Consider the following 26,232-nt stretch of genomic DNA (forward strand, 5'->3'; position numbering starts at 1 on the left):
CATTTACAGTTCTTCCTGAATTCTTTTTAATTTTAATTTCTTCATGCATGCTGAAATTTATGAGGAAAATAATGTAATGAGGGGCTGTGTAAAATGTGTCACTGGGTAAACTTTTTACCTATTGGTTGCTCGGCACAAAAGTGCATTGATTGACTATCCATGTTTTGCTCCACACAGCTAGTATTAAGAAATGTTCAGCCACAGGTGACTGGCAACTAGTGATGGGAAATTTGATTCCTTCCTGTTAAAACCACAGATTTGAAACAGGAAAGTTATTAACTTCAAGGACATTTTTATTCAGCGTACTTATACTCTGTGAGACAATAATAATGACCAATTTTAATCTGTGTAAGTGGATGTGCATGTGTGTGCATGCGAGTGTGGATTGTGATGTGGCATGAGTTGGGGACAGTGTCTTGTTTATTTTTATTTTTTAGTGTGTAAAGCACTTTGAAAAACATTGTTCTTTGTTTGAAAAGTACTGTATAAACATCGTTTGATTGGATGATTGATTGGCTGATAAAGTGAATGATTTCCCTCAACCAGAGTTCTACCAGAGCATCGCAGCAAACTTTAAACTCAGGTGAGAGAGGGGGTATGTGGATGTGCTACTGCTGAACTGGGACTGAGAGACACAGGGCTCATAAGTTTGACTCTGAATGGGTCACCACGAGAAGTGTAAGGATTCACACGGTTGAGAGGACAAGAGGAGTCAGGATTTATAGGCTGTAAATCTGAAAAGGGTAACATGAGACGACTCTACAGTATGTACTGTGTGCGCAACTGGGCTTCCATGAGCAGGTGAGTGACTGCTTATAGTGGGGAGGGAAATGGAGTGAAACAACAAACTAGAGCTGCCGTTTTTCCCACAGTGCTAATACAGTGATCAAATTCAGTCTCTGCAGTCATAGTTGCACAATAATGACGAGTAGTCTTGTCTCTTCTTTGCAGTTAGCTTATGGTAGCAGGGATGAGTCAGTGAACGAGTGAACAGAGATAAGGAATCATGATTCATGACTCAGTAAATTGACTTTCATGTTTTGAATGAATCAATGAGGAATAGCATATTACGACTTTCCACCTCCTCCAAATGAGGTGTATGACCGTGTGTGGCGCTACCTGAAACACAGTAATAGTCAGAGTTTACACACAAAAAGTTGAAATTCTCCCACTGACAGTATTATAATCACATAATGAGTGACGTTCTTCAGCTCTCTAGCAATCTCCTGACTGAAGCTGACGTTGGTTAGCTCTGCTGCCATTATGTCTTAAAACAAAGAGCCTTTCTTAAGTACTTCGGGAGTTTGGACTTGTCAAGTTCAAACTCCTGGGGATGGGAGGATCCAGTAGGTCATTCTGTTATTGGAACAGCGGTGTACTTTATGATGTCCCCTTAATCCCCTCATCTGTCATTTACATATTTTTACATATTACTGAAAATGTTAATGCACTATAATAACGAGCATAACAAATTATATTAAAATGTAAAGTTGTGACGGTGACATAACTTTGCCCTCAGTTAAAATAATTTGCTTGGAAACTAATAATAGATATATATTATCTAAGATAAGCAAGATAGAAACTATCCAAAACAGCCCTGTGATGGACTGGCAACCTGTCCAGTGTGTACGCTGCCCTCACCCAATGTGATCTGGGACTGTGACAGAAAAGTGTTAGATGATGAATGATTGAATGAACTACCCAAAATGAATGATATCTCACGTTTTACTACTATGGAGTCATCAGAGCCAGCGGCAGATTTTAAAGTAACCTGCTGTGATAAAGCTGTTCATAACAGGGTACAATGACCGCCCCCCGTCACCTTGATAGTTGGCAGACATACTAGTTGTCCTGTTATCAGAAGAGATTTTTGATTAGGCTGTAATTTCATAAATTGACCACAGTTTCTAAATTTAAAGAACTTGCCTCACCTAAAAAAAAAAATACATTCCATGACAGGAAAATAGTAGTATTTTGAAAATGTTGTTCTTGAGAACAATTCTCTACACTGGCTCTGTGGAGCAAGGCATGAATCCATGCACCTTGGTGTCAACCAAAAGGCAAAAAGTTCAAGAATTTGGGAAGGAAGGTAAATGTAAAAAGAACAGAGATATTTTATCAGTTAATTAATTCCAGCTTTTTTAAAGTTCCTTTTTAACTAATACTGCTGTGGATAGAATTACAACCTTTGGAATTTGTTGCATATTGCAGTATAGCAAGCATGGGGTCTACTAGAGAGCCTCAACTCACCCTGTTTGTACTTGAGGATGAGGTCCCAGATGGCTCTGCGGGCATAGGGGTCTACCCCTGCTGTGGGTTCATCCAAAATGACAGCCCTGGAGCCACCAACGAAGGCAATGGCCACAGACAACTTCCTCTTCATCCCACCAGACAAAGTCTGCACCAAACTGTGCCGCTTGTTTGATAACTCCAGGTCAACGATCATCCTGGAGACAGGCACAGAGACAGAGAGACACGTCTGCAGAACTGAGTTACCTATCCATCTATTGCAACAATACACAGTAGCTATAGCACCTTCTTTATGACACTATGTCCACCAATGCATCAAATCCTGTATACAGTAATTAACAGTTTTACTGAACTATCTCAATCAGTACCACAGTCATATCATATTAATTTATGTTTAACAGAAATGTTTTCAATTTGATTCATTTTGCTGATCGTCAGTAAGAGTCTCTGTAAATGAGAGAAAAGAGAAGAATTTTTAGAATTTTTATAATTAGGAGCTTAGCTTCTACATGACTTTCATTTGGTCTGTGCAAAAATTGTTAGAGTTAATTGTCAAATGACAAATTGTTAAATGTACATTATTTGTGTATTGAGCAATTAATAAAGGAATAGAAATACAACATTTGCAATAAATAGAGGCTCTAGCCACTGCGTGAGCGTTTACATACTAAATAACAAAGAAAAAAAGTAAATAAGCGTTAGGGCTTGTGATAACGAAGCAAAATGCAGAGAGCAAAAATAAAATGCTTGTGAAAGAAGTGATTTTATAGTAATAGCCAAAAGCAAATCTGAATTAAAAAGTTAATTCTAAAATGTAGGAGCAGCATGAAGAGGAAGTAGAAAACAACAGGGGTATATGATATGGGAACACAGGAGCCAAGACAGTAAGACAAGGACTAAATCAACACAAGCAAGGAAAGAGATGACACAATTGAACATTGAAAATTTTTTTTGGGTGGGGTAGAAAATCAAACTGGAAGGAAACAGCACAAAGACGGGAAATAAAAACATGAAACACACAAGAAAAGCTACTTCAAAATAAAGCAATCAAAGACTGAAAATCCAAAATAATAACACAGTCTTATTTGTCTACAATTCACAAGTGATACGAAAATTGCAAGCAAGCTACCTGTTACCCTGGGAACCTTAAGTCTTTCACACATGTTCCTCCCAGGAGGAATTCAATTTTACTTTGGTCGTTATCACTGTCGACTTGTCTATTTGTTTGTGTGACCAGTGAAGTGAAGTAACTTCAATCAAGTGAATTTTTACTGACTTGTCCATCTCCTTGCGTATGTCTTCCTCATCCATTCCTTTGAGTCTGGAGTAGAACCATAGATGCTCTTCCACGCTCAGCTTGTCAAACAGGACGTTGTGCTGTGGACACATGCCCAGGTTCTGGCGAATACGCTCCATTTCCGTGCGGATATCGTGACCATATATTGTGGCAGAGCCAGAGGTCGGTGGGAACAAGCCCGTCAGGATAGACCTACAAAAATTTCATGTTGCAGTCAGTTCATGCAAGTTTTGTAAGTTGTATATCACTATTCTATATATATAGTTGTACTTGCTCTTGTGCACCTTATTTGTCGAGATTCATACCATAATAATGTGGGACATACTAGCAAATGCTTCAAAGTTGTTATGGAATTTCAAACCAATTCCTGCAATCAGGTGTTTGACAATCAGAGCTCGCCACAATCTCAACCAATTGCATTCTCTTCTCCTTCACACCATCCACCTCCAATCTCCATATCCAGTCTGGACTCATGATCTTTCCCCTTCACTTCCAGATCTCTTTTCCCATCAACAGAACAACCACTAGTGTTTAGATCCTGGTAGGATTTCCTATGCTTCTCACAGCCTCCGCAGCCTGTCTCATTCGATAACATCATGATGGGGCTTCATCCCTATAGACCCTTCCATCTCTCACTTGTCCTGTCTTGATTTGCACATTGCAATGAAACTTTATTCATTAACACATGTTAAATCTCTCCATATTGTAATAATACTCTACACTTTGCTGAATTTCTTCAGTGCTAAACAGATATTTCAACAGTATTTCAACTTAATCAACAGAATAAATAAAAATCATCATCTTCATCAATAAAAAGACCACAAGAGATCAAGTCAACACTGAATGTGGTTCTCAAGTAACTGCGGTACTGCTGCTTGGATGACATCTCTTAGGACAGAAGGAGGTAAGTGCTTGAACCGAGAAGAAAAGCTCTGGCTGGTCACATCAGTCACGTTGATTGCATTAACATGCAACAGTATTTCTGTACAGTATTTTTCCACTCACATGGTTGTGGTCTTGCCAGCGCCATTGTGTCCCAGGAAGGAAACTACCTGGTTTTCATGGAGGTTGAGGCTCAGTTTGTTGAGGGCCAGTTTGCTGCCCGTCTTGTACACCTTTGTCAGTTTGTCAATACACACAACCAATGGCAAGTGGCTCGGTTCCTCCTCAATGCCTCGCATCTCTTCTGGAGTTACAAAGAGAAAGACAGAAACAAGTGCAATACATTAAATATTACTTAAAAAAATACAAAAATGTAAAAAATAGATATTGAAGAAACTTCTGCCTCGGCTCTCTACCAATTACCTAATAATTTCATCGTCACACTGGATTTTTGTGGAAATGTAACTGCTGTAGAAGGCATAGAATATTAGATCCTGTACAGTCACATTTTAAGTCTTTTATAAATGAAATTGTGGTCTACATAGTTTGGCTTTTCTGATTAGAACAATTTTCACGAAATAATGCATAAATATTTATCTCCTTTAAAGTAACTGAACTAATTCAACAGAGGTCTCAGAGTTGTTGATATGGAGATCGCCTGAGTGCAGTTAATGTGTGTCAAGTGACTGAAGCATAAAGACGCGTGTCTGGAAGGTTCAGTTTGTGGCTAATCAGTGTACCTGGCTACAATTACACAATGAAGATGAAATAACACTCCAAGCTTCACCCAGTCATTAAAGAGCTACACGTAACTTTACAAACTAAATCCTATTGACTTTTGGTCTTCTGTCTTCCAACTTTGTGTGTTTTAAATATGAGTTGATGTTTGAAACATGACAAGCTGGTTCATAAACCTCTTCAGCTCCATATAATTACTAGTCTGTACCAGATCTCCGCTGGTCCATTGCACAAGCCTGATCCTCTTCCATCACACTGAGCCTGGCAGCACCACCTCCACACCATGGCCAGTCCCAGGTCTCAACACGCCCACTGCCTGACCAATAGGACCTCTGCAAGGGGAAGTACCATGGCCGAGGCAGCCCATACATTCCTGTAAAAGAGGGAGATGTTTATCTAATTCTATCCAGCAAAAGTGTTGGTAATTGAGAACAGGATGGTGGGAAGTCCAAAGGTTGGTGGTGGTTCATACCTGGATGGACAGCCTCTATGTACCAGGTGAGGACTCCATATACACTGGCATCAATGATGAGCATCATCATGGACAGACCCAGGTTAAAGTCATCACCTTCTACTGGTGACTGGCTGATGGTCCGCCATTGGATGCCAACACCTGCTACCTCATACAGTGCAAAGTACTTGGAGCCAAGGCCAAAAGCTGTGGTAGACATGAGAGACTGGGAGACACGTGTGAGGCAACAATTTATTCACATCATCTGGACTATTGGAATAATAATACCATCAGTGAGAACAAATGGGAGACTAAAAAATATAGAAAAGGTCTTACAGCGATGCACTTCTCAAAGGCAGTGATCTTATCATGAGCCACCTCCTCCCTGATGGCCACGTACATGTAGGGCACGTAGCTCAGGAAATAGATTATTCCACCACAGGCTGAAGCCAACTTGGCCTTAGAGTAGATTACTGACACCAAAAAACTGCAAGATTAAAAATTTCTTCATCATTAATAATTTCATATATTTGAGTCGCACTGAAGACAAATGTGAAGGTGGTTCTTCAAAACACACAAAAGATCTATGTCAATGATATTTCCTTATTTTATACTACTTTATCATCCTTGCGGAAACAAATACAATTATACTATTATCAGCTGACACAGGCCACATGAACTGCCACAAATTGCAACTAGCAATTATCAGTTAAGTTTACACATACAGTACAGGCCAAAAGTTTGGACACACCTTCTCATTCAAATGAATAGGAAAGCATGTCCAAACTTTTGGCCTGTACTGAACATACCACATCACACTCTATTTAACACTTACTGATTATAAATATTGTGTCTCTAAACTGGAGTGCACTGATCTCAATCTACTGCCAGTCAAACACAGACAATAGATGAGTACTTAAACTAACCCCACATCAAATAACTTGAACTATCACCTTATGTCTTTCTTTAGATGGGCTATGATGACGATCTACAGATATATCCAGCACATGGACCAGACAAACTAAAGTTGGAAGCTCTGACCTGTTTTTATCTGCTGTACTGGAGCAGTATGAACTTGTTGGAAATAAAACAGCTACTGTGTACAAGCAGCATGCAATGACTTTGGCTTATGCTAGTGGCAATATTCCCAGTATGATGAATGATTTAAGAAGACATCACCCCAGTGAGTCCGTTGACAGCTCAAGGAAGGGGGGTGTAGAAAAGAGCTGCTGCCTCTCCCTGCATCATTGAAACAACCAATCCATGCAGATTCTCACAGACCAAAATCCATAACTAAAGCTTTCAGGATGTTTATAGCAAAAGAGCTGCAGCTCTACGTGCTCTACTATCAGATGATGGCTTCAGTTTATACAGTAATGTACCCACTTTTACACAAAAATAATCTTAAATAATCTAGTTATCTTTTCATTAGTACAACAACCCTAAAGGTACTGAACTGACAACTGTGTAACAGGGCATGAATGCAGTCTTTCCTCATACCTCAGCAGTTGGATAGTTGATGCATTTTGAGAACTACTGAATGGGACTCATGGCAAGTTGTCAACTGGATTTTTTTTTTTTTTTTTTGAGTTTTGCAATATGTTTTACCTGAAAATCCCAAAGACCTCTTCAATTCTAGAAGCTGATGGGGACTCCCAACTTTGAGGTGGTCCTAAGTGTTGTTGACCTACCTTGCCATTATGTGAGTCATTAGGGGCACATGATGAGGTATGAATCAGAGTTAAGGAAGGGTTCTCAAGACTGCATTGCAGATGGCAGATAGTTGTGTTGGAGGCCAACAACCTGTCTTTGAGGATGTTGTTTTTCCAGTTGGACGTTATGGCGCTCTTTATTCCTCCCTCAAACCATCTGTCTTCTCTGTCCAAAATGTAAGCATTCGTATCCTGAAAAGCCTGTCCCTCACTCCTCACTGCTGTTGACGGGCTGTGACTCTGACCACCTCCAAGGTGATGACTAAAGATGAAACACTTGGGGTTCACCATCAGCTTTTAGACCTGGAGAAGCTTTTTGGATGAGTGGTGAAACATCTTCTAGAACCTAAAAAGAAACCTAGTTTCCTTCAACTCAAACACTGAAGACTATCCTGATCTGGAAAACTGAGCACCTTCACAGACATCAGGGTAAGGGGGTTTAGTGGAATGAGGAGATCTCACCAGAACATGATGGTTGCCACAGCATAGATGGTGAGAAAGAGCCAGATAATGAAGGGGTTGCTGTGGAGCAGCACTCGTCCATACTTCAATATTGCCGTCAGAGCAGTGACTGAGATGGACAGCTGAACAAAGCCAGTGATGAACCAGGCCACCCAGTGGACTGCATTGTTCAGTCCCATCATCTTCATCACCTGAGAAAAGGGTATTAAGGTTGCATGTTAAATTAATTGTATCCTTTAAATTGTTTTGTTTTGATGAGATCCATGCCCTATCAAGTTACTTTTACCTGAGTTGCACTTTCATTGACGCTTACTCTGGTTCCAATGACAATAAAGTCTCTAAAGTCTCTAATATGAACTGTTGGTTCAATATTTTGAGCCGCCAAAGTAACTTTTTTCTTATAGTAGAAACTGCAAAAGCATTAAAAGCTTCATGACATAGTTTGAGCCAATACAATTGCATTATCAGTTCTGTTCAAAGGTACTGTAATATATACTGCAACTACAACTAAATATAAGATGGAGAGACTTCATATAAGGCCACATTTGTCTTATTTTCAGCAAAAATACCAAATCTAACAATGCCTGAGAACTTGCGTGTCGCTCTTAGTCATAGACTAGTCCACAAGCTCCAAATGAAAACCTGAATCTTCAAAAACAACAGAGAAGCATTTTGTTTTATTTTTGAAAATGACTCAGTATATCTGGACGTAACTACTGCTAAACAAGTAAAAATTGTGCTTTTGCCAGGGACTATCTACAAAAGCACATTAAGACTCAGTGAGTAGATTATCTGAGGTAGCGGGAGGTGTATGCTGTGTGTAATGATGGAACATGCCACCCAGTGCACCTGTGTGACCTGGAGCACAGATACATTATTGATAGTTTTGGAAACAATGGAGCTCTGTGGCACAGAGATTAATCAGGCAACACTTCTTAGTGGGGCAGATTCACTGTTGCTTTGGGTCTGCATTTGTTATTTGCAGGCAAACATAAAAATAGAGAATATTGACTTATCCTCTAAAAATAGAACTAGTAATAACACACAAGCTGTGCGCAGGGGCAAAAGACCAGATTACAGCCTGGTGTGCTAGACAGTCATTTCAAGAGTGACCCTCCACATTCAGGACATACATGCAGTCACTCAGTCTAACCTCTTTGAGCCGGTGCTCCTTCTCAGCCACAATGTGCTGAATCATCATAGCCACAGAGTAAACCCAGGAGATCACCATGCACAGGGGCATCATGTGCTCAATCACAAACAGGAAACTGAAGAAAGAAAAACAGGGCATGTTTTAGACAAGAGTAAAATACTGAGAATACACATATTTCAAAGTACACATTGTTTCAAACGCTATAAAATTATTCCTTGGGACAAACACTCAACATATGTGATTTGCAAACACAAAAGGCCATTTCTTACTCATCTCTGGTATAACATGGGTAGGGGAACATTTGAACGTAGTTGCCAGGCTCTACTACATCATGGCCCACAAATGTGTTGATGATGGCTCTTTCTATCATATCTGGAGAAGTATGAAGGAGAGAGATTGAGAGGAAGAAAGAAAGAGAGATAAAAGACCAGTAATGAAAATATTAGACTTAATAATGTGCAAAACAGTTTAAAATCAATTGCATTGTGATATTAGTGTTGATTCCAGGCCTAGTTTTAAAATTACTACCGCCCAATTAGGAGGCGGCAAGTCCACCAGGAGTGTGGGAAAATGTATTGTATATGTATGTAAGTACGGTGGCCAGTAAGTGCAAAACAAAATTACACCAGCCACCCACAGCTCAGTGGAAGATTTATCTGACTTACACTTCTATATTTGGTTAAAATGTCCAAATATAAAAATGTACTGTAACCTGATGAATTTTGTATCCACTTGAATGAATGAATGACAGCTACAACAGTCATCCATTAGTTAGAAGGCATAACATTATTCAGTGTCTGGTGCTAAAACAGATCTCTAACATTTGTGGCAGCAACTTACCCACAGAATAATTTCCTTTCCTTAGCGATTCTACCTACAACATAAAAGCTCAAGAAAGTTTGAAACTTTCTTTTTTGAGAAAATGTGCTATGCTATATGTAAATATTTTACTTCAAAAGCTCACTCACTGCTACTGAGGTGTACAGGCTGCCAGTACAGGTTAGGAATATCAGGAGGATGTACAGAGATGTACTTTCAATGACAACATGTCCTAGTGGCAACTAACATATATAAATATATAAAAGTAACTGTCCAACAAACAGTTGTTATGGACTGAAGACATCATTGGATTATGATGGATTTTGACATTATTTGTCAGGAAATTATAGCAATGGCTGTTATAAATCCAAGAAAAGCAGAGGAAAGATACCAATTATAACTTACAGTCAAGATTTTAACTATGAAACCTGAGCCGGAAACAGAATGCACAACTAAGACTGAACTGTGATTCTAACCAAAAGGATCACTGATTCTTTTGCCACACCACCCACCCCTATATTGGTCAATGGTGCCCCAAATGATAACAGTAACAAAGTAAATTCAGTTCACTTTCATTGATCAATTTCTTAAATAAGCCTGATTATATTCTTGTCTGCCATTTGATGGCTTAGAAAAATATTGATCCCTGGCTTTTATCACAAATCTATACTTAGCACCACCAATTATGAGCACCAGATTTCAGTCACTGACCTTGGATCCAAACGAAACCATAAAGGAAGTAGAATTTTCCCCCAGTGTTGGGCCCAGGACGCCAGTAGGCCCGTCTAATTTCATTTGTCTTCTCTGTGAAGCTGGAATTTTGTCTAATTTTGTACATAACATGGGGTGGCAGGGACCCATCTCTATTAGTCTGGAAGATCACACCTGAAGAAAAGAGAATAAAGTCAAGCAGTCAAGGTTCAAGGCCAGATTATGCATGTTGAAAAAGAAGCAGTGCCAACAGCAGTAAAGTGAAATCAATGTCTGCTCTCAGTCACTCCCTTCCCTTTCTTTGTTTTCTTTTACCTGGACCATCAGAAGTTTTCCACATTGGCCTCTATCATGATTTTAGCTGTCTGTTTATAATATACACCATGTTATCTGCTATTGTCTATATGTACAAGGCAGATATAGACAACAACATCACAGCAAAACATGCTGAAGGTTCCTGCCCACAAATTTATTTCGGTACCCTCACAACGTGCTGCGTTATAGTACATAGTAAACTACAGATGTCTGTGCTTAATTTATAATGCTCATGTAGACAACAGGGCACCTCCACAGCTGTGGTAAACTCGCTGTTTCACATTAAATTGTTTTTTCCTTCTTACTGTGTGTTTGGGGTTTTTTCTTTTGCTAGTATAATTAATTTTTGTGTGTGACATGCCTAACTCTGCACAGACATGTATGTTCGCATAAGAACATATATGCTTTCTCTACTATTAATTGTACTCCTTAGTTTATTGTGTATTAAGGGAGAGTGTTGTCATGCCAAAACTAAATCTCTAGTGGCAAAAATGGTGCAACCATAAGTGGTTGTAAAGTTGATAGGAATGAAGGAGAAAGTCAGATGACATTGTTATAGAACAAAACAGTCTGCATGATTTCGAGGTAGGAGCAGATGGATACATCAACAAAACATTGGAGATAGAGCTCTTTGGTCCTGGTTTCAAACAAACACTGTTTGTTTGTTTAACCATAACCATAAAAGCCCATTTATTACAATAACAAAATAATGATGATGAAAGTTGTCTACCCTTAAATATGATCTATACTAACCAAAACAGTAACTATCTACCCAAGATAGCATGAAGAAATGGTACACCTGGCACCGTTGCCAACTGCATTGAGCAGGCTAGATGTACCATAAGTAAATCATACACCAAAGTATGAATATTGATGGCATAATATTCACCCCGAAACTGAGGTGTGATGATCACAACCTCACACATACTGATGACTCACTGGCAAACACAGATACATTGTCCTGGTAGGCCTGATTCAGGGTGTAATTGACAATGCTGTCCTCATCAGGGAAGCCCTTGAAGACATCCACACTGACCTAAAAGCACAAAGCAAACAGTGAAATAGTGTTCCACAGCAGAAATGATGCCACGTGAAAAACTGCTGAAGCTCAGCAGAAAGATTAAACCATCGTGCTGGGTTACTGCCACACTGGCATGTTTTAAAGTGGAATCAATAGTGGTCATCTGATATTGGTGGAGTGTAATAATCGGAAGCAACTGCATTCTATAGTACCGGGCGTTTCCCCTTAGATTTATACCAAGACTATTACAAACTGGAGACTAACTAAAAAATGAATTGTGAAACACAGGAATTTGGGAATGTCAGCTGTACTCACTGAATTCCTGAAGATTTGTCATCATCCTGATTTGCATAAATCTCAACTGGCTGCTGTTTGCTTCAAAACTGTTGATTTCTTCTTCTCAGTTTGTTTGATGATAAAGTAATTGAAATAAAAACTAGTATGTTATGTAAGGTCTCTTGTTTAATGTAAGGTCTCTTACATAACATGTAAGAGAAATAAAAGAGAAATAAAATTATATTTCAATTATTTTGGCAGAGACTGTGTTTGTGAATCAATTTGTACTCTCTTCAATTTTATTTTTACTGTGAAAAAAACTAGATAGATAGAAGAAGCATTTTTTCCAAGAAGGCATCCATGTTCCCCCGTTCTTCAAAAAGTAGCTGCTTCTGCTATTTGGATATGGCCATATTTCCATTATAATGAATAATATATCACCCAATAAGGATAGGAAAACAGAAAGAAGAGGAATGAGAAAAAATTTACTAATCCAATCCTTTGTTTACTTGCCCCCAAGCTAAACTAAGTAATTTGATGTTATTGAGGTGAAAAAGATAGACAAGAAATAAACCATCACAGGTTGCTAGAATCTGGACTTCCTATTGGCAGCCACCTCAGCAGGATAGCAGGACATCTTTTTGTAGATTTCGTACTGACAATCATGTATATGTGGCATGTATCATATCTACAAAAAAACGTTAAAATAAGGCAAACATGGAATCATATCCATCCTAGAATTTGCTCTTAAGTCTGTATTCAAAATGAGACCAGAGCCGGATGCTTCAACGACTGCAACATTAGTTTGAGCTCTTTTGATTTCCCGGCTCTCTTGCTCCCTGACTGGTGTTCTTGACCTCCCAGTAGCAGGGGGTGATTAGGTGTTATAGCTCACACATATCATGGGCAGTTACCCTGCTGTAGGTGGTGCTTTGTACCGGTTTTTATGTCATCAAATTTTATAAAGATCAGCCTATACACCCTACTGACCTTAGACATAAAGTGCGTCCAGCCACAGGCAGCGTTGTCAATGGTGTCCAGTTGCTCCAGCAGTGTGGAGGTGTTAGTAAGACTGTAGTTTCCTTCCATCAGACCCTGCATCAACTCGCTGTCTGTGTCATTCAACATCTTTGGGTGCTGCTGGAGCTCTGAGGACAGCTTGAAAGAGAGGACACAGAAAGTGAATGAATCTTAAAATAATCAACATCACTTCTCCACAAAAGCCAACAAACTGCAAAGAATTGAACACAATGTGAAATAAACATAAAAGTAAATACACAGGAATATAAGGTTAACCTTCTGACTGTGATATAGTAATGTTAAAAAGATTTATAATGAAGTGTACCTGCTGGAGCCACATCAGGTGGCTGTGTAGCCGTCCCTCTTCCAGAAAAGTCCTGAGCTGAGCAGAAATGTTCAGCCAGACTCGAGTATAGTGTGTCACGTTACCGACAAAAGCAAATGTCTCATTTGCCTACGTGAAAAAAAAAAAAAAAAAAGTTTTTGCATCAGTTTGGCCACTTTCTACTGCTTTCTTCCATCCATCTCTCATCCTCCTACATTCACTGATTTCATCTTTAGCCCACTAATAGTTTTATATAGCTTCTGACATAGTGCCTAATAACTAACAGATAGCATAATTGGGAGCATTCTCAACTTGCTTCCCAACTTCCCACAGCCAGATAGTCAGATGGCTCTTTGAGAATATAACAAGTTGGGCAGTACATGACTGAGCAAGCTAAACGGAGATGTGCTGCTGATAGAACCTCTTAGGGCCCTTTCAGTTTTCTTTGTGCAGTGGTGTTTACTACTCCTTTCCATTCCATTTTCAGCATTGTAAATAAAATCAGTAGACAGTTATCATATTTGCCAAGGGTCAGCTAGCAAGCACTTGAGCTTTGTTTTTACTGGGACTATCTGTTTATAATTAATTAATAATTAATAGATTAATGCATGCAGAGGCCCGGGTTCAAACCAGCCAAACCAGCAGTAAGCTTGTGCCGGTCCCAAGCCCGGACAAATGGGGAGGGTTGCGGGAGGAGGGACATCCAGCATAAAGAAACTGTAGGCGTATCAATCATGCAAGTGGTGACCCCAAATTGGAAAAGAAAAAGCCGAAAAAGAAAAGAAATATTAATAATAATTTAAATAAGTGTAAACTATTTAAATACACCAACTACACCAACACTGCACGGTTTAGCGTTCAGTTGGTTAATGCACTTTCCTTCCTTTTGAATATTCAGTTTCCTCATTCTCTCTACGATCAGGATTGTCAAGACAGGTTGCCATTATTTCACATCACAGATATGTGGGTGAAAGGTTACGCTTGAAAAATATGCTGGGTTTACTGTTGCACCATTAGTGAATCCAATCATTGCAGTTTGATTAGTTACAAAAATTTAAATTGAGCATGATTTATCTTATTGTTTGAGTTTTTACAACTCTAATAAACTCACGGCAGATTACACCAAGCACCATAATGCAGACACACTAAATTAACCATAGTGAGTTTTGTCAATAAAAATATTGTGCTCATAGAGTGTGTGTACTTACCTTCTGAATCACTTTATCCACTTGAGAGCCAATGGGGGAGTAGAGTATCTTGGGATTTGTAGTCATCAAGTGAACCAGTAAACCCAGATTCCTTTGTTCTTTGCTGGTGAATCCCAAAGAACTCATATTCCCCTGCTTCAAAGCCTCTGGCTCAATAGTCCTGCAGCAAGAAACAAAGGTTACAGTTTGCTACACAGCCACAGTCCTTGGGGTCACAGGGAATTTATTTATTTTTTTTTAAGCATTTTCAAAACAGTATTATCTGACAAGAAGTGTTCGATAGACAAAGAGTTTGATGAAATGAGAAACAGTAAACCATACAATTCCCCTAAAAAAATCTGGTGGGATTGCTTTCATCTGTGATGGGAAAATTATATGTTGGTATAACTATGCTGAGTGCGAAAACACTGTGACATCTGTATCTGTTTCAAGCATAACAGAAGCCTCCTCTTGGTTTTGCTGCAAAAAACATGCACTGTGGTTGTTTCGAACATTTAGAACGAGGTGGACTCAAATTTAGCAGAAAATCAGCAGGTCAGTGCAGTTTATTCTGCAACAGCCTGATGAAGTTGCAGGTGCTGGGAACGAGTAAAACAAAACTTTTGTCTTACTCACCTGTTGTTCCCACACAGAATTGGCTGCAGTCCAGCCCACAGTTGTACAAAAGCTGAAAACTGAGAATGAGGATTCTCTGCTTGCTCCTTTCCTTTCTCTCCTTTTGGCCTTCCCCCTCCCTCTGATCCTTTTTCCCCCTCCTCTCTGGGGATGTCAGTCGTGTTGGGGCTCCAGGTGGTGGAGTTCAGGGGCCCAGTCATGTTTGTTGAGGATGCTGGAGATCGACCAGTGCAGGCTCCTTTGGGTAGCAGGCGGGCTAGACCAGAGAGCAGATCCACATCCTTAAGAAGCCGCTCTATGTCAGCCAGGTCCTTCAATAAGCCACTGAGATGGGACTGAGAGGCAGGAGCCCAAGAATTGGGTTTCTCCAGATGAAGCTGATGTGATGAGGATTGAGGAGGAGAGGAAGAGATGGAGGAGAAGGTTAGCTAGTGTGAAAATACAGTGTGCTCGGAATGTACAGTAGACAGAGAAGATGTTTTGATCCCCAGATCTTCCTGTCCTTGGGCACAACATTAAATCTAAAAAACCTTATAATGGCTATTCATGGTATTTTGCTGCTAGTGTTTTCTGACTATGTGAATGGGTGGGTTAGGCAAATTGTAACTCCCTTTGGAAGAAAAACAAAAAACCATCAACCTTTAATTTATGCAACCGTTCAATAAAAAACTAATCGGTAAGTGGTGCTACATGAGGTTTAAGAACTCCTTTGTGTCTGTATGAATTCGGGAGGCTAAAAACTAAGTTGCTGGACAGAAACATTGATGCCTTCAGGTGAGTGTTTTTCTGTGTTTGTATTTATGTATAAGTTAAAGTCAAAGTAATGGATCTGTCTACCTGCCTGCTTGTACCAGCCCGAAGACTAGTGACAGCATAGTGAATTGTTAATAAAATAAACCAGAGTTAAAGGTATACTGGCTTTAGTTGCAGTTGGTTCCTAAACTTGGAGCTTTCTGTAGTTTACTCTGTCAAAAAAATTTGTTTGTTTTTTTCACAGTAATTGACTGTATCTCTAGTTAATGGACAGGGTTTATAATTACCTCACATATGACTTGCAATAGAATTTTGTTGTATATTGTACATAATGGAGTCAATGGGTCTATGATTTATACATTATAAATATTTTTTAATTATTATCAGCCTACACAAACATTGGCCTAGTTCATATATTTGTGAAGGTGTTAGCCATACTTAATAATACACATACACAAGTAGTATCTGACATGTTGACTTATTAAACGTTTTAGCTGTGTTCAAATGAATCTGGCTTATGATTGAATGCCTGTAAAACAAGCTGTTACTTTATTATTATTAATATATTTATATTCATTTCTTTGGAGGATCTGACAGAAAGGAAACTTGTAGAGAATTGAGAAGATGCAAAGGTGTAATCACTGTCAAAGGCCATGAATACTTGCAAAGGAACGTTCCTGTTTTTGATTTTTAATTCTACAATATAATTAAATATGCAGGGAGAAAATGATATGAGTCTGGATTATCTTTACGTACAAGATATGTACATCTTTCAACATCTCAAATGAAAAAAATCAGATTTCTTGTCTTTGAGCTTTGCTTACAAAATGAATGACACAATGTGTCATATGAAGCAAAACATTCATGAGTACTGCATAATTATTTGTTTAGTTCTCTTTTAGCAGATTTGTTTGTAGCTGTACCTTCTCAGTTACACTCTGTGTGTTGATCTGCTCTCTCAACTCGAGGCTCATCTGCCTGAAGCGCTCTGACCTTTGACCCTCCCCTCCACTGCACAATGCATTGCGATAGGCCTGCAACAACGGCTGCTGCTTCTCAGGCACAAGAAGGATATTACTGAGCTCAGTGGCCCCCTCCCCACCACAGGTGAGGGTCTCCAGCATAGCCCCAGTTAAGAGGACCTCCTGTGGAAGACAGAGCCAGGTTGAACAGCCTGCTGCCATAGACAAAGGGGAGTCATGAACAACCACATATATGTATAAATATGAGAATATCACAAGGTATTTTCAGACAATCTCTATTTTAAAGCATTCATACTGTTGGACTCTCATGGGACAATGTACAATAATACATTAACGGTAGTTTTCTCCTGCTGTCCACTCTCTAAGAACTTGGTATCTATTGAAAGGCCTGAGTGCTTATGACAACATGATACAGGGCGCCCAATGCTAGACTGACTTCCTGTTGATGAGGGATGGTGGAAGTTCTCTTACAAACTTGCTACTTACAAACCCAAATTTGAATATAATATTGAATAGCCTCTTTCAAAGTAAAAGTAAAGCAGCCTTCACTATGTTCCCCAAGCAGGTGGCTCCTGTGGCCTGGACCACAGCACAAGGTATAGTAACTGTCAGGAATGCTGCTTGTTCATCACAGCTGTCAGTTTATGCTTCATTGAAGAGCTCTAGCAAATGTTAAAATCGCACCTGAGACTCCATCCTACCTTTAAATTTTAGCTCAACCAGTTTGAAGAATAGTGTTTGAAGAGTAACAATAACAAGCCATGAAGACAAACACTGCAAAATTTCTATTACAGTGCTGTGGAGTCTCACAGCTCTGTCTGACTAGAAGGGAGATGATCATATAGAGCAGCTCACAGCTTAAATATTGCTACGTAACAGTGACAAAGAGCAGAGAGAAGCAACTTGTCTGTTGCACTGTTGTTACATTAGTTACATTAAACCTAAATTCTAACAGGGAAACACAATGCCAGATGGTAATGGTGACTATAAGCTCTGCAGGAGCTCTCTGACAAGTGATGTCCTCCATCTATACAGTGAATTCTCGGAAAACTGGACCTCCATACATCCATCTTCTACCACCTATCTGCAACCAGGTCGCAAGAGCAGCAGCTAAGCAGTGAAGCCCAGAATTCCCTTTCTCTGGAGACCTCCTCCAGCTCTTCCGGAAAATATGCAGGCATTCCCAGGCCAGCCAAGAGACATCGTCCCTCCACAGTCTCCTGGGTCTTCCATGGGGCCTCATCCTGGTGGGACATGCCTGGAATACCTCACCCGGGAGGCGCTCAGGAGGCATCTGATGCAGAGCCAAGCCACCTCGGCTGGCTACTTTCAACATGGAGGAGCAGAAGCTCTACTCCAACTTCCTCCCAGGGACAGAGTTACTCTCCCTATTTCTAAGGAAGCGCCACGCTGTACTGAGAAGGAAACTCATTTTGGTCGCGTATATACAGGATCTTATCCTTTCAGTCATGCCCCGAAGTTCATGACTATAGGTGTGAGTAAGAATGTAGACTGCCTGGTAAATCGAGAGCTTCGCCTTTCGGTTCGGATCCTTTTTCACCACGATAGACCACATCACTACTGCCGCTGCAATGACTGGTCGGCCGTTTTCATGCTCAATTCATCCATCACTCCTTATCAAGACCCCAGGACACTTAAACTCATCTACTTGAGGCAACCTGGAGAGTGCAAATCACCCTGTTCCGGTCAAGAACCATGGCTATGGATTTGGAGGCAGCAACTACTTCACACCCAGCTGCAAACTTCCACAGTAGATATTAAGGTCCTGGCTTGAAGGAACCAACAGGACAACATCATCTGCAAAAAGCAGAGATTAAATCCTGTGATCCGCAAACCAGACACCACACAACTCCTGACTACACCTAGAAACACCTAGAAATCCTGACCATAAAAGAATGAACAGGACCAGTGACAGAGAGCAGCCCTGTCCTCCCCTCCAACATGCACTCAGAACAGGTCTGACTTACTGCCAGCAAAGTGAACCAAACTTACCAACTACCATCCAAATCTTCTCTCCTGTACTCTGGAATAGACTTTCCCATGGAGGCTGAGGAGTGTCATCCCCCTATAATATAGAAGCACACTTCCCCTCCCTTCTTAAAACCTGTGTCGTCCAGTTCAGAGGCACTGTCCCTCACTGCAACACAATGCTGTAGACATGTGTCAGCCAAGACAGCTCTACAGCATCTAGAGACTTAAAGTGCAACCCTATGGTGCAGGGAAGCAAACCCCTCATTCACCAGGGAGAACGCCAGCACATGGCTGTAAGAAAGCCAACACCAGCCCTCCTGATGGGGGAAACTCCAGAGTCAAAGAGAGTCCAAACTTTCTCAAGGATTTTGGTTCCACAGCCCAGGTTGTGTGTGGAGGTGAGCCTGGCTATCTCTAGCCGGTACTGCTCAATCTGCCGCACTAGTTCAGGCTCCTTCCCCCTGAGCAAGGTGACCCTCCATGTCCTGATAGCCAGAATTCTTGCCCGGGGATTGGGTAGTCCTGGTGTCTGCCCATGACTGCTACCCAAACCACAATGCACAGGCCCCTTAGGCATACAAGCCCAACCCCAAGCCTAGCTCAATGTCCTGCCTTCTTTTACTTTCATAAGGAGACTTGAAACTACTCTTAGCCTGACTCACACAACATAGCTGCTAGGATCATTCAGGTGCCCAAACCTTTTCACAACAGTAAAGTGGCAGTTCAATGAGGGGTGGACCGTGGTAGTGGGCGGACCAAACTGGACCGTGGTTTTCTGACGGGTGTAAACCTAGAAATATGAACTTACTTCTAGATGAAGAATTCTATCCTCAGGTTTTTGTCTGGCATCTTCTGCTCCCTGATTCCAACTTTGCATCCTTCCTACATTTCTGACAGATGTATCAAAGATGAGACTGTTCACCTAAAACACACAAACACAGAAACCATAAAACATAAAACATGCACCAAACGTTTAAAAAGGGAAATCATTCGCATCAGCTGACAGATGGAACTCTGAAGCAATGATGTTTGCAGATGTTCTAACAGATAAAAGTGAATGAGCATGATTTTTTTCCCCCCTCAATGATATGAATGTTTTGGAGCCCTACAACATCTGGAATCTCTTTCATTTAATATGTGATTGGGACTGAGTGTTAAGACACCATAATGTCTCTCATGTGTCCGTGAACTGCCACTTTCAAGCCTCCATCTACCATCTTGGTTTTCTAACACCGGTAGTAACCATATTTGGAGGAGAGGTGGGAGCTGAGGAGGATCTGGCCTGCTCTGTACTCTGTCCTGATTATGTTTAAAGTCTAATATTCACAAGGTAACCATGCTTTGTAGTCTATTTGTTCCCTGTTTGGGACACCAATGACCTTGTTGTCTTTGTAGCTGCTCATGTTAGTGAAATTCTGAAAGTTAATGGAACAGCTGTCTTATTCCTCATTTGTGACGCTTTCTGCAACTAATCAGGTGAGACCAAGGGAGAGTAGACAAGACATGCCTTGTTTACACCAACTCGTGCAGGCTCAGTGAAGATGGTTTTGTGTTTTAGGAATGTTAATGTGAATACAGGTTGTTTTTTGAGCTAATACAGTCATCTGGACAAACGAATTTCGTTCATTTAATATCAGTGAGGGAGTTTTCTCTTGTCCAACTGATGAGTAACTTCATTAGAGGGGTCACAGGTCAGAGGTCACTGTGAGGCCTAGGTCCTGATGCCTCAGCTCCTGCATTAAATCTTACAGGCTCTGAGACACTCAGGTGGCTCCTCCAGATACAGCTATGGGCTGATTGTAACTGTGCCAGCGCCAAAAAAAGCAGATTCTGGACTGTCAGTAACAAGTGTCTCTGTGTTCTCAGAATCAGCACATTGGCAGATATAATCATGTGTGCTTATTTATAGTCACTACTAATGAACCAATAGTGTAGTCACACTATCACACCCATCTCCAACGTCTTCTCCCTCTTCTTGGTGTATTTGACTAATTATGGAGTTTTAGGTTTATAGAGTTATCTCTCGAGTATATAGAACTCTCCAAAGACATGCTCAAGCACGAACACTGAAGTGATGACTCCTACTCCTTCTCTCTGATTAACAAATCTTAAATAAACATCTTCAGCATTAGACAATCGTGACGACAACACTCTTAAGATTTTCCCTAAAATTATCCGAAAATGGGGCAGCCTGAGGATACAATGTTTTCATTTTCAAATTTGAACAAATAAACCTACATAAACAAAGACAATTTGGCTACTGGATTTGTGAGTGTGCAGTTTATTTTATGTAAACAAATGGTTGGTTGATGAGCAAGTGGTGAAATAAAAGCTAAAACATTCATCTGAAATCAAAAAAGATCAAATATTATGCAAAGAGTTCACATGAGTCTGGAGTGATGAGGAGGTATGTGAGCAGAACAGACAGTAAAGTAAGTCTGAGTGTTTTTAAAAGCCACCTCCTTGACGCTGATGGGGATGTTAAGCAGGAAGTTGGTTGAGGCATCGGACAGAGAGAGGTTCTTCACCAGGAACTGATGAAAAGCTGACTGGCTTTTCAGCACACTGGCAAGTGTCAAACCTGTTTTGAAGAGAGGGCACAGCATAACACACATACACTCCGACAAAGGTACACAAGCACACACGCACACAGGCATGCACACACTCAATTACATATAATAGTATTCAAAATGCACCTTTCAGTAAATGGGTGCATACTTTATTAATGAAATGATTAATTTCAGTCATCTCCCAATAAAAGTGACATCTACACAACAAATGAGTGCAGTTTAAAGTTATGGCAGGCAGATTATTACATTGTTAACTAATGACTTCTACTGTTCAGTCTGGAGTAGTGTGTGTTTGCATATCATAATATGAAAAAGGCTAATTTTCTATTTTAATAATCTTCTATATTACCATTGCAGGTCAGTTTCTTAATTTATGATTGCAATGATTTTATCTGATTTAAAAATAAGACTAATAAAAGAATTGTAATCATTGTTTTTTCCATAATCTAATTGTAGGGTGTAATCTAATCTAATAATCTTCATTGTAATATAATTCTACCTTGACTCTGATCTCTGTTGCTCACAGTTGAAAGCCAACCTAAGAATTGACTGAATTGACCCTCAGCTGTAATTAAAATACATTTAGATATGCCAGAAGCTGCAATTTTTTTCTTTAATATTGCCCCATAACATATACCAGCACTCCACAATCTCTCATCTGCATGGTTAATTGCATCACTTAAAATTGCAGTGTGAATCAATGCAATCTCAGCTTACTCTGAATTTTAAGGGCATAGAAGTGACAACATGACAGACAGCAGACAACATGACAACACCAGCATCGTGGTCAGTTAGTGTTGGTACATTTTTGATATTCATCCAACCAAGAAAAGGCATTATGCTAACATAGTTAATGGCTTAAAATCATAAACTACGTGACCTACAGCTACATGTCTCTTTCCTCTGCTGTGCCCACATCAACAGCACTGATTACTGTTTGACAGCTGAAAACTTTCACATCAGCAGGCGGAAAAGAAGACAAAAACTGTTACATCCTGAAGTAACAGAAACTTAGTAGCCAAAGTCATCACTTAAACAATTCAGCTAAATATTGGGCATGTGTCAGACCTTGGCTGTTGCTGAAGTTGTAGTCTGGTGGTAAAGAGGTAGAGCTGAGACTCTCTATGTGCTGCTGCAATGACTCCAGCTCTTGGCCCAAACCGGGTCGCTCAGACGTGAAGAGTCGATTTTGTTCAACCACTTCACTGATTCGTTCCAGTAACTGGGTCACACTGACAGAGGGAGAGTCAGACATCTGATGTTAATCTTATGTCCTAATGAAAAGAATTTTGAGTTTACATAATAAGAATACACCCAGGCATAGAAGAGTAAGTGGAAAAAAAAAGTATAAAAAGATTGAGGAAGTAGGTGAAGTGGGTAAAAGGAAGAAGAGAAAGGATGGGAAGAAACAGGGGAAGAAATGAGGACAGCATTCTTTAAGAATCTCAATATTTCCCTGGGAACCATGCTGAAAGTTAAACAAGAACTAAACCAGTCACACAGAGGGACAGCTCATCTGACTCTGTGTGAAGGAAACAAGATCCATCAAAAGAGTTCACTAACATTATTTCTCATATGTGCTGTTATATTTTTTTCTCGTTTTCAGTCTTTGTGTTTAGGTCACCACCACCACTCACACTCAGCGCTGCAGACAATTTAGAGTCACCAATTAACCTAAACATGCATGTCTTTGGATCATAGGAGGAAACCCACATGCACACAGAAAGACCCCAGGCCCAGGAACCGAACCTGCCACCTACATGCCACCAACAGCATGCCCTCAACTAAGCATACTTACCAAAATATCTCTTACATTTAACAAGAGTATATACAAATATACATTTACAATTAATCCCAATAATCCCTGTTTTTTTCCTCCATCTGTCTGTGGTACATTTTAGGTTATGGATTATTATAGATTTATCACTATGGATTATATTAGAAATAGTTCCAAAAATCAACAAATTTCACTAAACTGTGTGAAATTACTCTAGTTTGCACTGTCTTCTTCTCCGTTATCAGGGGATGTAGTTTGCAAAGGAACTAAACCAAAATATGCAGGAATAGTTCAAACAAGTTATGAGATAAATAACAAAACCTACGCACGTGGAGTTCTTGTACTGCAGGAAACCAAATTCGTCCCTTTGTCCATCTGGGCACAGCGACTGCATGATAGGAATGATGCCAGCTGAAGTGAGTGGGGCTGCACTGTAAAAGGCTGGACATGAGGGAGAAAACACCAAAGACAAAACCATTGACAAAGGAAGAGGATGGGGCAGAGATTGACAGAAGGATGGCAAGTGAATACAGATGATAAAGATGAAAAAAAAAAAAAGGGCGGCTCAATAGGCGGAGGGATTATCATGGACAGAAAATCAGGGCGCCAAACAGGACAATGTGAAATGGAGAGCAGAGACAAATTCAGTGTTTGAGTTAGAAAGGAGGAAAGAGTTCAGCCTAGCCACCTGAAAGCCAGCACAGCAGGGGCCAGAGAGGCATGTCACAGACCTTTTATCAGAAAAAGTGCCTTCGATGTTTTGTCAAATCCATCAATGAATGTTGGCAGGAAAAAAATAAACTTCAGCTCCTGTTAGTAGCTCAATGTTTCCATGGTAACTGCGCTGCTAAGGCTTGTCTGTGAGTGTGGGTCCTGTACATCCACCCACCAAAACACTTCTATTGTCCTCCAGCTCACTTTCTCCCTCTCATATCATCCATATTCTCCACCTATCGCTATCTGAGAAACAGAAGAAAGGTGCAGAGTCCTTTCTGGTGCACAATCACAGCTGCTTCTACAATAATAATAATAATTAGCAGTGTAGTGATATCTAAACTATTTATGTATATATTTCACATGGTTAAAGCTAATATTTTATATGAACAGAATATGAATGTTGTGCAATCTGAATAGGTTTGCTTATTAGCTAATCATTAAAAGTATTAATGAATCATTCATTATTAATTCAACCATAGATGCAGTTACAAGTGTGTGTTCACTTTGAAGTTATTAACACCAAACCCTTCAGGAATGCTTGGGAGCCATAAACATGAATTGTCATGGTTTGTTGGAGATAGACAAGGAAGCTTTGTCATTATAGCTGCATGTTGCTGTTGAATCATCTTTCTTCTTGGCATATTGTTGTGCAGTTGAGAAATTGGAATAGCCTTCACCATAATGGCTCAGAAACTGCCAAGTTTAGTGGAATTTTTCCTTAATCCTGAGTTTGTGATATCCATCTGCACAAGTCTCAGATTTGACTTCAACCTAGAACAAATCCCTGTCTATTTGGAGCTGATGACACACGAATTGATCAGTTCACTGCATACGGGCCCACACTGGCAAGAGTCAACTTGGACTGCATTCATGTATTGACTGTGCCACACTTGCCCTGGGCAGAAAGACCAAACAAGCAGAAAGCGCTTCCTATCAGCATCCAAATCACAAGCCCTCCATGAGTGCTTGTCAACATATAGCACCACTGCTTCACCCCAAAAAGGCCAACATCAGCTGTGTCTTTGCCCTCTTGTCTGGAGACAAAGTAGTGTTCTGTACAGTAATCTAGGTTTTCTCAATTTTACATTACTCTATCTGCTGTTGCCAGTGCATTCCAATAAAGGGATATTTGATGTCATTGAGTCTCTTTCTTGATTAAATAAATCTACGTATAAGTCTGATTTCTTTCTTCACTACATTAACCTACTACGACACAAAAATATCTTCAAGTACAACATAAGGCCCTATTACTAAAAGTAAGTAAGTCATTGTGCACTTTAAATCACTCTAAAAGAAAACTACAAAACAATTGCCCTGCACATAATTTAAATTGCATTTTGTGTACTGCTGTGTATGCCTTAACAAACTTTGCTAGGTTGTTGTTAAATCTGTACCACATTTATGAGGTATATATCTTCTCTTTTTCAACATATTAAAGTGGTTGAAGCAATTGAGTACAGTAGGCTCATGAATTTAAACCTGGAGGACAAACTAAACCTGAATTGACAGCATTTACAATCCTAGTGTAAATCCACAGAAACCCCACTGTCATTAGCCAAATCCAAATCTGTCTTATCTTGATTTAGAACTTATAACCATTAATAATACAAATTTTATGGACAAATTATTGAGTGATAATTCAGTGATGTACAATGTTACAGGGAGTTTGATCAATGGAAGTAGGTTGTGAGGCACAGAGAAGGATGTCCATTTAATCAGTTCATTGACATATGTCCTCTCTAACCAACAAGCTGAGAAGAAAGGTTATCAAATCAAGATGTTAAACACAGGTCAGAATCCATTGTTACGTTCAAAACAAGCAGTAGAGAGAAAGCTTAATGTGCACAACCTGCTGAATGGAACAAGAATTATTTGGAATAAGCAGCCATTCATTAAATCAAGCCAGTTGTTTAGACACTCAATAAGTGTTAGAGACACTATGCCCAACAATTATACACACAGACACAAAAAACACACATCAAGACACATATAGGGAGACACTGCACATCTGAATTCACAAGACGTAGAAATATCCTATGAATTCACTCAATTTTAGGTCACTGAAGATAAACACAATGTAGTGATGGCCTGTTAGTTGTTTGTAAACCGCTAAATAAATAATGCAATGAAAAGGTTTTCGCTTTCTGTGTAGCCCAATTTCTGGAAAATATTAGACATACCGTAG

General features: G+C 39.9%; 1 protein-coding gene across 7 annotated transcripts in view; it reads right to left on the reverse strand.

The window, feature by feature from the left end:
* abca2 (ATP-binding cassette, sub-family A (ABC1), member 2) overlaps positions 1–26,232 on the reverse strand; it is a 68,596-nt gene that overhangs the window by 26,272 nt on the left and 16,092 nt on the right. For 5 of the 7 annotated variants that reach the window (XM_029511367.1, XM_029511369.1, XM_029511370.1 and 2 more), the window contains 20 exons: positions 23,660–23,771; positions 22,622–22,785; positions 21,443–21,564; positions 19,792–19,905; positions 16,932–17,153; positions 15,256–15,632; positions 14,641–14,800; positions 13,433–13,561; positions 13,078–13,245; positions 11,730–11,826; positions 10,476–10,649; positions 9,215–9,317; positions 8,946–9,060; positions 7,793–7,983; positions 5,955–6,105; positions 5,640–5,844; positions 5,376–5,540; positions 4,553–4,733; positions 3,527–3,739; positions 2,251–2,447 (listed from right to left, as the gene is read on the reverse strand). In XM_029511367.1, coding sequence (XP_029367227.1) covers positions 2,251–2,447; positions 3,527–3,739; positions 4,553–4,733; positions 5,376–5,540; positions 5,640–5,844; positions 5,955–6,105; positions 7,793–7,983; positions 8,946–9,060; positions 9,215–9,317; positions 10,476–10,649; positions 11,730–11,826; positions 13,078–13,245; positions 13,433–13,561; positions 14,641–14,800; positions 15,256–15,632; positions 16,932–17,153; positions 19,792–19,905; positions 21,443–21,564; positions 22,622–22,785; positions 23,660–23,771 — 3,360 coding nt within the window. The remainder of the gene's footprint in view (positions 1–2,250; positions 2,448–3,526; positions 3,740–4,552; positions 4,734–5,375; positions 5,541–5,639; positions 5,845–5,954; positions 6,106–7,792; positions 7,984–8,945; positions 9,061–9,214; positions 9,318–10,475; positions 10,650–11,729; positions 11,827–13,077; positions 13,246–13,432; positions 13,562–14,640; positions 14,801–15,255; positions 15,633–16,931; positions 17,154–19,791; positions 19,906–21,442; positions 21,565–22,621; positions 22,786–23,659; positions 23,772–26,232) is intronic. The other 2 variants (XM_029511368.1, XM_029511372.1) reach the window with 2 other exon arrangements.

Source organism: Echeneis naucrates, chromosome 9 (genome assembly GCF_900963305.1).
Source record: "Echeneis naucrates chromosome 9, fEcheNa1.1, whole genome shotgun sequence".
NCBI lineage: Eukaryota > Metazoa > Chordata > Actinopteri > Carangiformes > Echeneidae > Echeneis > Echeneis naucrates.